General features: G+C 35.2%; 1 protein-coding gene across 1 annotated transcript; it reads left to right on the top strand.

Moving 5' to 3' along the window:
• The first annotated feature begins 1,250 nt into the window (after positions 1-1,250).
• On the top strand, positions 1,251-13,660 carry LOC110702495 (phosphatidylinositol glycan anchor biosynthesis class U protein-like). The gene is made up of 14 exons (XM_021880216.1): positions 1,251-1,660; positions 1,755-1,805; positions 1,915-1,975; positions 2,073-2,105; positions 2,906-3,030; positions 7,614-7,748; positions 8,294-8,370; positions 8,488-8,747; positions 10,622-10,678; positions 10,772-10,940; positions 11,911-11,968; positions 12,048-12,133; positions 12,247-12,303; positions 13,137-13,660. Exons 1-14 carry the CDS (start codon positions 1,480-1,482, stop codon positions 13,215-13,217), a joined length of 1,431 nt encoding a protein of 476 aa, XP_021735908.1. The 5' UTR covers positions 1,251-1,479; the 3' UTR covers positions 13,218-13,660.
• Positions 13,661-14,295: the final 635 nt, after the last annotated feature.

The following is a 14,295-nucleotide window of genomic DNA, read 5'->3' as shown; positions in this document are numbered from 1 at the left end:
TAAGGTGAATCAAACAGGGCCTTAGTATTTAACTTAAAATAATACTTGTAGTATATATGTGTACAAGGATGATAATAAAATTTTGGTACATTGTAATCGTGTTGAGCTACTTAGGCACCCATGATTTATCCTTTGCAATGTGGTTCAAATAGTTAAAAGCTAAGAGTGCGTTCTTCCTTATTTTTATTTATCTAAACTTATAAGCCCTTATTAGAACTTATTTTAGTTATAAATTGGACTTTTGTAGCCTTGATTAAGTGATTAACCCTTATCACAACTTATCTGAATTTATTTTTCCTAAAATAAGTGGAAATATAAATATATAATGAACATAACAAGGCCTAAGACAAATGTGAAGAACTTGGGTAAGATAGTTGACTTTACATGAGCTATTTCGATTCTACCTTAACAAGGCTATTTATGACAAAATGCCCTCGATTCAATCTTAGTTACAGGTGTTTATGTACATTTTGTGGAAGACTATTTTACTGATGCAAAGAAAGTGTTTCAATTCCCTAATTTTCGTAGTACAATCAACAAATTAGGTTATTAGCTAGTCTCCGCATACGCTTCACTGGATAAAAGGTGAATGTCGATGCTTGCATTTATGAGGGAGGTGGTCATGGCCCTCATGGGTTGGATTTGTTTCAAACAATGAAAATGGTAGCAAGTGTTAGTCGAAGAAAAGAGCATTGTGATAGCGCTATGGCTTAATGTTTTGAAAGAAAACACATTGTCCCACATTGGTGGGATAAAGATGGTTTAACTTGTTTTATATTTTGGATGAAATGAGTTTATCCCACGTTAGTGGAGATAAAAGTTTTACTTGGTTTAAATATGTGTGGTTAAACATAGATGTTTGAAATACTATCCTTTATGTTGTGGGTTGGAATGGAGCATCCCCACACGTGCACCGCCGAGGCTAACCGATTTGTGGCATGTGTGCGGTATGGTGTGCTTATTTGTTTTTTTTTTTGAGTTTGAGTCGGAATTATGGGAGGAGATAGATATAAAATTAATTTCAAAAAAAAAATATTGCCATAAAAAATGATCAAAACCATCAACATTTCAATGAATGGACCATCATGCCCTTAAAACTTCAACTTTATTCCCTCTTGCCACCAATCACTAACACCTCGAGATCACCACCCCGACTGGCGACCCACCACATTCCCCTCAACGACGACCCACAACTTTCCCTCGCCGATGGAAAGGTGGCGTTTTTTTCGACAACTACACCCATCGACGTTTTTTTTTTGGTAATAAATGAAACTCGTTAAAAAAACGAGGGAGTAATAATTTATTGGTCAAAATTGTATCGCGATAAATGTACATGTCAAATTGTTGCATTAAAAAAGAAAAAAGAAAAAAACAGAGTAGCCGGACTGCCGGAGACGAACTGATCACTACTCCGTGCTATTCAAGATCCATTTTCAACTAAAGAAGGACTCGAGAGAAAGACAACGATAATCGGACGAAATGGGCGAAGACGAAAACAACGCAAAATCATCGACAACAAAAACGGAGGTAAAGAGATTCTGGGAATGGGCAATTGCAGCAATCATCTTCAGATTCATACTCATCTTTGTCTTCCCAGATAACCTCGCTCAGTTAGCTTCTCGCCCTGAAGTCTCCACCCCTGTTACTTCCCTTCGTCGCCGTAATCTCTCTTTTCTCTCTTATCTCTGAAATCCCACTTAGTTTGCATATTTAATTGTTCACCCTTTTTGTTATTTTGATTGATTTTTTGACAGTTGCTGAGGGTTATTGGTTGAAGAAGCAGGCATCAATTTCACCTTATGCTGGTTTGTTTTCAGAAAAAAGATCCCAATTTTGATTTTGTTTGATCAATTTATATTGATTTTGAAATGGGGTTTTCCTAATTTGTTCAATTTTTATGTGGGGATTTTGCAGGATCTATGTATCATGGTTCTCCGTTGTTGCTTTCTGTGCTTGGTCCTTTAACTGTTCAAAAGTAAAGTATTCATGACTTTCTTTTGTATTGGTGATTGAGAGTATTAGCTTCATTAGATTGTAGCTAACTTGATGATGTTTTGTTGCAATGTGAGCAGAATTAACGGGCTATCGAGCCACATTTTGTGCAGGTAAATCTTTCCTTCAACCTCCTCTGATAGTGGATTACAGTATGCTCGGTATTATTATTATTGTTTGCCATTAAAGTTCCATGCTTTCGATCAGTAGATTTCCGTGTTAGTATTTTTATGTTGATTTTAGCTAGTGAGCTTTGATAATATTTGACCTGCAATTAATTACTGAACACTGAAAATTTGTTTTTATGTCATTTCTGTTGTTAACTTGTGCTTATTTATGATTGATACTTTGCCAGTCCTTTGTCCAAAAATTATTGCCACATTACCCTTACCATTTTGTGTTTCTACTAAAAAAAAAAAAACTTTAACAACATTCGTGTCTGTATCATCCTCTTCATTCATTCCAAATGACTATGAGAAATTCAACTGTGATTTATTAATTATGAACAATTTCTGACTCTTCCAAAATAGTAATATGACAATCACTTCTTAATGAAGAACCTAATGAAGAAATAAGTAGTTATTATGCATCGTAGAGACTTGCTCTGAATAACTTTTGGGAGCGTGATGTTCTGTCAGGTCATGCAAATTATTTGCAAGGCACATTTTTTGCCTATTCTTTATTTTCATTTTTGCCTCTTTCTTCCCTGGTATATCCTTGGATTTGGGGATTCAAAGTTATTGTCATTGGTTTGTTTGCTATCTACTTACTGGGAATTTGTTGGATCAATGTGCTCTTGAATTTTGAGCTAATGCTTTTACATAAAGTACTGGCTATTTTGGATTCTTTCAATCAGCCAAGAATCCAACTTAGAAAAAGATTTTCCGTGGTCAATATCAACACTTGGATATAGTTTGCTTTTTGTGATTGCAGATTTTATTGCTGCATTGCTTCTCCGAGCAACTGGCAAGAAGCTTCAATCAGCATATAGTCAGAGTTTGAAAGCTCTAAGCCTTGATAAAATATTGGGAACCTCAGGTAATTTTCAATGTAAAAAAGGATTAGTCTCAAGTGTCTTGATAAAATATATTTATATGAATTTTGTATTTATAATCTTGAATGTGGGTTTGTAGGGCAGTGCACTAAGTCTTTTAATTATGATATGCTTAATTAATTTCAAGGTGTTTGATTGCTGAGATCTTGTTATATACTTGTACCAATAAGATAATTTTCGGGTCATTCTACTTATAAATTTGAGAACATATGGATTCATCATTACAATTTAAGAATTGAATTAAAGATTGGTGGAATGTAATTTCTGTTTAGAGGTGGAGTAGTTTTAAATGATTCGAAAGTTAAGGATCAGTTGGATTTTGAAAATTTGAAGATGTTCGGTGGTATTGTGGTGAGGAAGAGAGGTTATTTTGGGTTGATGCCGACATTGGTTAGGCCAAAAGTGATGGCCTCTAATTAGTGAGTTAAAGCTTTGAAGAGAAAATATAAAAAGAGAATTAGAAGATATATTGCTATAAAGAATTAAAGTAGGTGTTTTATAATGATAAGGGGCAAAACTGTAAAAGAGAGGAACAAACAGTTCAAATTTGTTTATCAAGGTTGCTTATGAGAGAAGGAGAAGATATATTAAAGAGGTTGAAGTTGAGTGGGTGGGGAATATGTTAGGGATCAAGATTTTATTGTTGAGGAGATTTCTTCTATCAATGAGTCCCTTATTAAGGAAGAGGTGATTGATCATTCTTTTGTTAATGGGCTTGAATTAGGATCATATTCCTATAATGATAAAGTTGGGATGTTTTTGATGAGCTCAAGAAGAGTGTCTTTAATATGAAGCTTGATAAGCTAGGATGTTGTTAGAAATGGTTTATTTGAGCCCTTTGAGGTGTGCTATGAGTTTTGTAAGACTGGAGTAGTATGTAAGATTATAATCAATACCTTTGTTACTCTTATAATAAAATAGTTATTAAGTTTGAAGGTTTCGTGTCTACTCACTGGTGTTTACAAAATGTTTTGGCTAAGGTTGTTTGTCGAGCTCAACGATTAAGTGTGATCTTACCTAGCATGATTTCTTGTAACCAATGTACTTTTGTTGTGGGCAATGAAATTTTTGGTTCAACATAGGTAACTTAACTAATGAAGTGATTGACGATTGTCATAAAGGTGGGCAATCACTTGTTTTCATTTAGCTTGTGATAAGGTTTCTTGAAAATTTTGGATTAATGATACAAGGTTTTGGTCTTAGGTGGAAAGGACGGCTTCAAGGGTGTCTTTCTTGTGTGAGTTATTCATTTTTAGTACTTCCTTGGTTCACATGGGTATTAACTTTCCCATGGAAAGTTTCAATTCAATTCACATGAATTAACTTTCCTTGTGAACTTCTTAGTAAATAACATATGCTAGGTCTACTGTCTACATTTTGGCATTTGCACTTCATGGGAATATTAACTTACTATAGGGAGGGTAGGTAAGCCAATTTCCATGTTTCATGGGAATTCGACCTCTTAAAAAAGTTCCACTTCTTCCATTTTGCTCATTTATGCCAAACACAACTTGTCATGTATACAATTCATATTAAGTCTTACTCCCCCTTTTATTTCTTGCAAACGAATAAGAGCATGTTGAATGTGAGGCCTAAAAGGTGGTTTGGTTTGACATGGTGTTTCTCTTTCATCTATCTTTATGTATTTTTTTATGGTGGTATATATAAAGTAGGATGCCTTGAGGCAGAAGAGTTAGGTATCTTAAAAGGTTTTCTTGGGAAGGCGTAAGGTTGTGGATGATTTTGTCTTTTTTCTTCTTGATGCAATTTATAATCATTATCCCCATCTTAGGCTAACTTTACTTCAACTTGTTTTGTTTGAAATTATATTATTTGAACTTATCTTAACTTATTCAATTAAGAGATTCTTTCTTTCAAAATAAAATTAAGAGATCTTATTTTCAATACAGTAGAGCTTATATGTGAGTGTGTCTAAACTTATTTTCAGTGTAGTGGAACTTAAACTATCTAAACTTATTTGAACTTTCTTTGTCTGAAATAAGACAATAATATTTAGTAAGTTGAAACAGACAAACCCTTTGTACTTTTGTTTTGAAGCAAATTTCCAAAGCTGTGAAAGTATTAGTTTGGAATGCTATTGCGGGAAAACACAATTCTTCTAAATGGATAGTCTATGAACTTGACATTGTATGAAGCTCTTTTTCCTCATGTGTTTTTGGTATGTCTTGCTAGCGAGGAGACAAGGAATAATTTGCATTTTCCCATAGCGTTGTTACTTTGGCATAGATTGTTTGGTATCGCTGGGATTCATTGGATTGCTCATTTTAGCTTATGTGCAGATTCATTATATGAATATTGTTTGGAGGAAACAGGAAAGGGTATAAGATTCTATTGTAGGTTGCTCTCTCTCTCTTTTTGGGCTATTTTGTGGGACAATGCTTTATTGATATTTAGTGAAATTGTAATTTTTCTTTTCCCGTGCCTTGATTTTTGGTGGACATTTGGAGTTCTGACCCTCTATTGTTTCATCAAATTCTCTATAAAATGAAGTTTATCTTTTAAATAACAAAAATTAATAAAAGATTGTGCTTGGGAAATACAAAGAATTTCTTCATTCAAAATTTTTCTGAAATATCTGGAAAAATGGAGAAAACAAAGATATGGACAGAATTTGAATTAAATATCTGAAGCATTGTTACACTGTTACCAAAAGAGGAGGGAGAAAGCAAATATAAAAAACTGGTAGAGGCATAAATTGTGGAGTTGCAAAATTGGAATAAAAACTACAGAGAAAGAGCAAGAAAAATTGAAACTTTTCGTCTGTTTTTACTGTCAATCAAAAGTCTACAATCAGGGGAGTAAGAAGTAGGATGTAAGTCATGGGCTTTCTTTAATCTGTGGAAAATTACAGGGTTTTACTTTCACATGGGTTTTGAAATTCTCTCAATTTGGGTCTTTCTTATTTGTCATAGAATTCACAGAATTGGGCTACATCTAATTTTCCCAAGCATTTATTAACATTCTGAGTTCAAAGAAGTGGTTAATCAGAGTACAGCTTTGTAGAAGCAATCTCATTAGCAAATTCATGAAGCATTTTATTTTTATGGCCCATGGGGAGAAAGTGGGGCTTCAGAGCAAGCGGTTATATGAGTTAGTTCTAGTTGCCACCTCAGCTAGAAGAGCATGCAAATTCGATCTACCAAATTTTCTTTGTGGACATTTTTTTATCTTCTTTGAATCCTTAGGAGCTAAGTGCTTGTCGAGCTGTGATGCTAGTAAAAGTGGAAATTTCCCATTCAGCTTCAAGAGATAGACAAAAAAGAGAGGATGTGGTTGTGGCGGTGGCTATAAACACTGGTAGTGTTGGTTATTACTGGTGGTGACAGACCTTGCTGTGGAGTCATGATGAAGTTTAAAGGACAAGGTAGTAGAAGTAGATGAAGGCATGGATGGTTAATGGGCTGATCTTTGTATTACTATACGTATAACATATCTTATGAATTTATGCATTCGAACAACCTAGTCTAACCTGAACTTTATTGAGCCTGGACATGATGTGCAATGCCATTAACTGAGGTTGAGTCATTAAGCTTGTCTTATCTCATCTTAGTTTTTTCTTGCACAAGCTCACTAAGTGATGCCTTGACATATATGAAATCGAAGAGTATGGTAAATGCAGTGCAGTCAATGCCACTTTTAAGCTCATTAGAGAATAAGGTTAAAGAGTATGCAAGTAATCTGCAACCATGTTATTCCCTATCTCAAGTGGTGTGCTAAAAAGTAAAAACATCTGGGCAGCTTGTCTATGTTGCATGGATTCTCCTATTCTTAAAGCCTTAAGGGTGTATATAAACTAGATACTTGAGTGGTTTAAAAAAAAAAAAAAAACCTAGATACTTGGGTCTGTCATTTGATGAGATGTTCTTCCCTGATTAAATTGATTCGTACCCCTGATTAAATTGATATTGTTCTGTGATCAAGAGGGCAAAAGGTTGCAGCTTCCTGCAACAGTTTGTTTTCAGGAAAAGCTTCTCTATGATGGTGTTGTTGCATTTCCTATGGTTTAATTGTGGGCAAGTGGGGGATTCCACTCCAACACAAACATGCATGTATCAATTAGTATTAGGGTTATCTGAGTTATAACGACTAGAGTTTGACCAAGCATTTCTCTCTTCCCTATGCTCTGTGCCATTGGATCTTTGAAGTGGAGATTGTTGTATTTGTTATATATTAAGTTTTTAGTCGGAAAGGATAGACTAATGACCTCATTATTTGTATATCTTATTGTAAATCGTAATAAAAAAAATCTGTATTCTATTCCTTGTCTAACTGTAAGAACTAAGAAGTCCTTTAGACGTAATAAGATGGTCAAGACAATGGAGTCTACCTCATCCCCTTAAACTAAAGTGGGATTATCCTAGCCAAATCGGGGGTTTTGGTTCTTTTTCCATTTGGAATCGGTTGTGTCCTTGTAGGCAAGGAGGGATCAAACCCCCAACTTTTCTCTTTTGTTTACATGTAAATTATCATTCTGTGATCTGTCTTTACTTTACCATACCTCAGTGAGCAGTGAACTAACTAAATGTAAAATTGTTTATCCTTTCAGAAATTTATGCTTCTGGGGATATTTCAGCTCTATTTTACCTATGGAATCCTTTGACGATTCTTACATGTGTGGGATCTTCGACATCTCCCATTGAGAACTTGCTCGTGATTTTGTCTATTTATGGAGCATGTATGCGTAAGACACCAACCATTTTATCCTATACAAGCTGTTTGTCTTTTTTCTTATGTATGCAGTAGATTGCTATATTGATTATTGGCCCTGAAGCCCCACCGATTTGTAATGTTGCATATGTGATTTGATAATATTGCCTTATTTGTAAACCTACTCATATGTTAATTGTTGTAATCTCGTGGTTCACTGTCATCCTTGCAGTTCAGACTATTGACATCTACATTATTTAGACTTGGGTGCACAAGTATTTATATGTGCTTTTGGTGCCAAATGAAATATTTGAGTGTTCACGCAAATTTAGTAGTGTCAAGAATTTTATTTAATTGACCATTGAATTTAATCTTTTTTTTGCCTGGCTCTATATCCTACATCTCTATCGTCTATCCTTGTTTCATCTTACTTGTATTTTCTTTACATGAGACAATTGTAGATTATCTTTTATAGACATTAAAATCTTCAAATTTCCTTTTTTTTTTTTTTTTTTTTTTTTTTGTATCTCTTTCTTGGTGGTTCCATTAGTGTTGAACATGTTGAAAAAATTGATGCAGGATTAATACCTCTGGCTGCCGTTGGATGGGTATTGGCAACTCATATATCACTATATCCAGCAGTTCTTGTTATACCGGTATTATCTTTTTCTTTGACCTTGACTCCTCGGCTATCTCAATGTTAGAAGTAAACATGATTCACTTCTTTGGGGATCATTTATTTAAAATTTCAAGTGAGCATATATGTATTCTAGGTGATCCTCTTGCTAGGCTACGGTCCAGATGCTCCTCCGAAGAAATTGTTCTTGCAGAAGATTTCCAGACACAGTGCAAATAATTCTGGTGATAGTAGCTTGCAGCATGTCAAACTAAAATCCGGTTCAGCATTACCTTCTTTTACATGGAAGCCAGTAATTTTGTTCCTGTTATGGGCGTCAGCTTGGTCAGTATATATTCTCGTTTTGTGTGGAATCTCTGTCGGACTGAATGGTGGTTTACAAGAGATGTTTAAAAGGTATCTAAAAGTAAATGAGTTTTCTATCATAAGAGTGCAAGAAACCATTTATATTCAGTTATAAGAATGAGGCTATGAGATCCTCTTTGTATTTGTATGGGGAAGCATGTATACATGTGTCAGTGTGTCACCCATCTGCCATAGGCTGGAACTGTTATAGAGAGGCATTAGGGCAATGGTATTCTATGCTATTGTACTCTTTACTAGGAGTCTCATTTAGATTATGTTTTTCTTCTTCTTTTCCCTTCTAATATGATGACCGATTCCCTTGATAAATCTGCTTTCTATTCAATTATTCCCTTTCAAACTATTAGTCTACTTACATTTGGGACACAGAAATCCTTGCAACTGTAAGGATGAGGCTAAAAGATCCTCTCTGTAATTTTAGGGGAAAGCCTTATATATATATATATGTTCCTCATCCTGCCCTAGGCAGAAACCGTTACTGAGGCATTGGAGCAATGGTATTATGTTTGCGATTGTAGTTTGCCTTTAAGATTTGAAGAATATTTTTACTATAGGACAGCAATTAGACTGACATTACTATATGGGTCAGAATATTGGGTATTTAGGAAGCATAATATTCAGGTGTGTGTTGAGATAGATGCGTGGGAAACACTTTGAAGGATAGAATTAGCCATTAGGAATGAGATTCCTAGAAAAGTTGGAGTTACAGATATTGAGGATAAAATAAGAGAAAGTTGGCTTCCATGTGAGATATCAACTAGAGGGTGCACTGTTTAGGAAGATGGAAACTTCAAACGAAGCCATGAATGGCCAATCAGTCAATCAATCAACCAATCAAGGCCATGGGTTCTTAAATAAAAGGAGTTAAGAATGACAGATATACAGTGGGATTAGAGCATGTAGCACTAGATCGAAGCATATGGAGAAAGAGGGTTCTTCATGGTTGACCATGATTGTTGAATTTTTTTGCTTCATGTAGTCGACCTAAAGATCACATTGGGCCAGGCCAGACTGAGGCATGGCACAACTTAGCACAAAATAAAATGCACAACATGGGCACAGTATAGGCGCGTTACTGTGTACCAGGCCATGGGCCAGAGTGGGCTGCCTTTATTTGGAATAAACACAATTAGGCACGACAGAGCACGTTAATAAGGGAAATTTGACTTAGGTACGCAAGCATGGCATGGTGGCACATGGGCCAACCTTTTGGGATAGGACTTTGGTTTTGTTTTCAAATCTGCCTCTTCCAACTATTAAGTAGACTGAAGCAAACATGAGAGACAATGTTGAATATTGATTCTCCCTTGAAAATAAAAAACCAATAAATGCTGCATATTGTTTTAGTTGATTGATTATGTGATGATTTATTATTTATGATCCTTGCTTTCATACATTTCGACTAAGCTGAATATTCTTAGAATTTTTTTTGCATAGTTACTTTTGCAAACAAATTCTTTTTAGAAATGACTTCTTATTGTGACAAGTTTACCTCAAGATCACTACTATTAGCTGGGTTTTGGTCTAAACGCGAAGTATCAGTAAGACCTCTCTAGTGTCATGCTTGAGCAACATGTGCCCTTTTAAAATCTACAGTGGTCACTTACCACTCTTGCCTCCAACTTAGGTGTGATATGTATGCTTTTAAATCACTTTATATTTGGTATATGTAAAATTGGTAGAATGGATGTCTAACGGTCCTTTATTAGTCTATGTTTTAAAGCCTATTACTATTAATTTTCCCCACTAATCTTAATCTTTGTGCAAATCTGACTGGGACAAACTCTGTCGTACAGTGGGAAGAATGTTACTGTTACTTATTTTCTTGAACTATAATTTGATGCAATGTGTTTTATAAAAAGGGTTATAGCCACATGGTGGTTTGACTTGTTTGAGTATTTCTGCAGGACCTATGGGTTTATTCTGACAGTGGAAGATTTGTCTCCAAATATAGGTGTTTTATGGTGAGTGACAGTTGGGGAGATACAGGGGTAGTGCTCAGCTGATTTTTAAGTCTTGTTGTGACAATGCTAATCTGATTGATATGCTAACTGCAGGTACTTCTTTGCAGAGGTTTTTGATTTTTTCAGAAACTTTTTCCTGCTAGTGATCCACATGAACATTCTCTTCATGATATTGCCATTGGCCATACGGATGAAACATCGGCCTTGTTTCTTGGCTTTTGTCTATGTTGCAATCTATTCAATGCTGAAGACTTATCCATCAGTAAGTAACCCATCTTTAATTATCTTTTGGTGTTTTACTCAAGTAACCCATCTTTAATTGACAACCTTTAAATTGTTAAATCTTTAAAGTTTGTTCAGGGGTGGCAAAAGATGTCTGTCATGTGCTTATAGTTGAACTTTTGGAATGATATGTATAATCAAAGTCAAAACTTGCATGCTGTGATATCAGATATAGCTTTCGTGATCATCTTGTCTTGGATATCTGTTTAGAATTTCTGTTTGCGAGTTTAGGTTCAACCTTAAGTAGATGATGCATTTGCAGAAAGGATAGAGGGGTGTATTCCTGCAGGTTTGCAGAATAGCTGTATAGAAATGCGGCTGACGAGCCTGACCTTATAATTGCAATGTGTTGGAAGAGTATTTTCGTTTTGCTAGGTTTGATGTGCTTAGATAGAGACCATTCAAGGTTCTGCAATTACAATTTCAGCTGAATAAAGAATTTTTATCCATTAATAGTTTCAGTGCTTACAGCAAGTCTTTGATTCCCAATGCCCTTATAATAGTTTGAGTGCTGAAAGGTTTCATGAATGCTTTTTGAGCTGGGTGATAGCCAGTAAGCTAATTTGGCTGACCAGTAAAAGTTTTAAAAAAAATAAATTCTTTTGTACCATAACTCTGGAATGAAGTTGGTTTGTTAAACCTGTCCAAAATGGATTATACGTAGTACTATATAGTATATTTTGTTCACTTGACCTTGAAGAAAGTCATTGAGAATTTGATGGAGAAGAAATGGTAAACACAAGCTTGGTCTGTCTAGCCTTGTTGAAAACAACACCTAGAATGACACATCAATCCCAATTTAAATGTCATTACATGAGAACTACTAATTTATTTTAAAAAAAAAAAAAAAAAAAACAGTTATTTGTTCAGACATGTTATTAGTTCTACTATCATACTATGTGTACCTAATGTTTCCTACACCGGTTTATTTCTTGTTTGATATTGTTCAGGTTGCAGATTCCGCTCTGTATATTGGTTTGTTTGGCTTGTTTATCAATCAATTAGCAGGCAAGTCCATAAATCTGTCAATTATTCTTCTCTAAATATAAGTGGACGTGAATTAGTAAATTGTTTCATTTTTTTGCAGAGATGCATTTCTCTTTTGTCCTCTTCTGTGGGTATGTTGGTGTTAATCTCTTGAGTCCTGTTATGCACAATCTTTGGATATGGAGGGTACGCTTTTTTTTTTTTTTTTTTTTTTTTTTTTTTTTTTTTTAACTTACCTCTCATGCTATCCACTACCTTAGTGTGAGAGTCGTTTAGTAATTACTGGATCGTTCTGACAGGGAACTGGGAATGCAAACTTCTACTATGCAACTGCCATAGCTTATGCTGCTCTCCAGGTTTGCTTTCTTGATTATGACAACTCTGCTTATAAATTTTAGAATTTTCTATGCCCCCCCCCTCCTCTCTCCCCCCATTTTAATTGAATTCTTGGAGCGCAATGTTTCTGATAAGGGAAGATGCCCCTGCGGCTTATGTCTACTGTACAACATTGAGTAAGTTTAGTTTTTTTTTTTTATCAAACTATCTTTTCTTGAATATGTGAATGAATTACAACATATTGAGGCTTTAATGCCCTTCTTATTTCTAAATCATACCCAAAGTAATATTCTTTTTTCCAGAGTTAGATGTGGCCCCTCATTCCTTAGGAAGTGAGAGGTTAAGCGAGAGAGGGTGGGTGGCCCCTTATACACTGATTTCATTTCGGCCTTCTCCCCTGTCTTCGTACCTGACTGGTAGTTTTGTTATCATTATCAACTTAGACTTGAAATTGACAATACAATTAACAACGGAAAATTAAATGCAAGCCTGTGTTATAAATCGACCATGTCCTACGTAGTGTGCCTTGAAGTATGTACTCATAAAATTATGCTTCTAGTTGTCATTATATTAAACATTTTGATTGCGTGTTTAAATGGAAAGTGGGTTCAAGTGCATACTAGGTGGTTTTAACTGTTTACTTGTTTTTTCTGCGTGCATTGTCTTAATGTTATATTAGTGTTATGACCTATGGGAACAGTCACTTTCTCTTTTAGCCAAGTGCCTCTATGATTTTTATTTTTTTTTTCTTATTTACACCCATTTGTCCAGACTCCTGATGATAAAAACCTAGCTAAGCTGATTATTCATTTATTCCTGAAAAAATTCTAAATATCTTGTTTTGTTGTTTCAGATTGTATTGGTGGTTGATAGTGCAAGCGCAATGCTTAACCATGACAGATGGTTGGGAAAGTTGATTACTACCGAAAGTTGAGTTGCCAATTCATCCGGCTGTCTTTCCAACTCGACCAAATGTTTGGTTGATTATGGCAGTGCTTTAAAGGCCGATGCTGTACAGAGCTCAAAAGTAATGTTGAACATCTTTAACCATCAGGCTAAGGTTCCAAAGCATCTGTCTTTCTGAAAATTTCGAAGGTATTCCACTTTGGTAGTTGCATACTTGGCCATCCTAGGGACTTCAGAGAAATCTTTGTTGTAACATTGAGAAATTCAGCGATTTTTTGGCATTAGAGCAGTAGTTTTCCGCACTGATTAGCTGGTATAGAAAAATAATTTTATCTTATTCTGATTTACTCTAGATTTTTTTTGCTTTCATATAGGTTTGCTTCTGAGTTTGTAATATTTTGATTCGATGAACACTACTTTTGAATAGATTACACTTTTTCCATCTTAAAATAAATGTCATACTGCTTAATAGTGTGGATGCTGGAAATGGCTCTGACCGAGGACCTTGCCAATAAGTTTCTTTGTGTGCAGCGATATGGTGTGTAACACAAGCAGCAGGTGCAATAAGGCACACTTCTTGAACTGTAATATCTTGACTAACAATCAAACCATCCGCATCAAGTTTTGCTGTTGTGGAATTGAATACATTGTGAATTGATTCTCCCACCCCACTTCAAAATATGATGCAAATAACCCAACTGATGAACTAAGGGAGCTTTTAAACCTATAACATTTCATATTATCGTCAGCAAAATAAACGGACTGCATGATCTTATATTCGACCATCGGACGGTCTGACCATGCTACAAGCTTGTTAGCTTGGCCAAGGTTTGGCCGTGACAAGCTTAATTGCTACTTCCTACTGGAGTTCAAGTGTGTCCATACTATACGCAAGGCTTGCCATCTTAGCAAGATCTAGCTGCAAAAGAATCAAATTTAGTTTAGTCTAATCAAGCTACGATTGGTAAGGATTATAATAGTTGGAGATAGCTTGTGCTCTGAACAAGCTTTTTTTAATTTCTTGTTCATGCTTGCCTTGTTTGAGTAGTTCACAAACGTGAGCAGTGTGCATTGCATTTCAAATTTAAGCCAAAGCTTTAACAAGC

Source organism: Chenopodium quinoa, unplaced genomic scaffold (genome assembly GCF_001683475.1).
Source record: "Chenopodium quinoa cultivar QQ74 unplaced genomic scaffold, ASM168347v1, whole genome shotgun sequence".
NCBI classification, from domain to species: Eukaryota; Viridiplantae; Streptophyta; class Magnoliopsida; order Caryophyllales; family Amaranthaceae; genus Chenopodium; species Chenopodium quinoa.
This window is presented reverse-complemented; position numbering and strand designations above follow the sequence as displayed.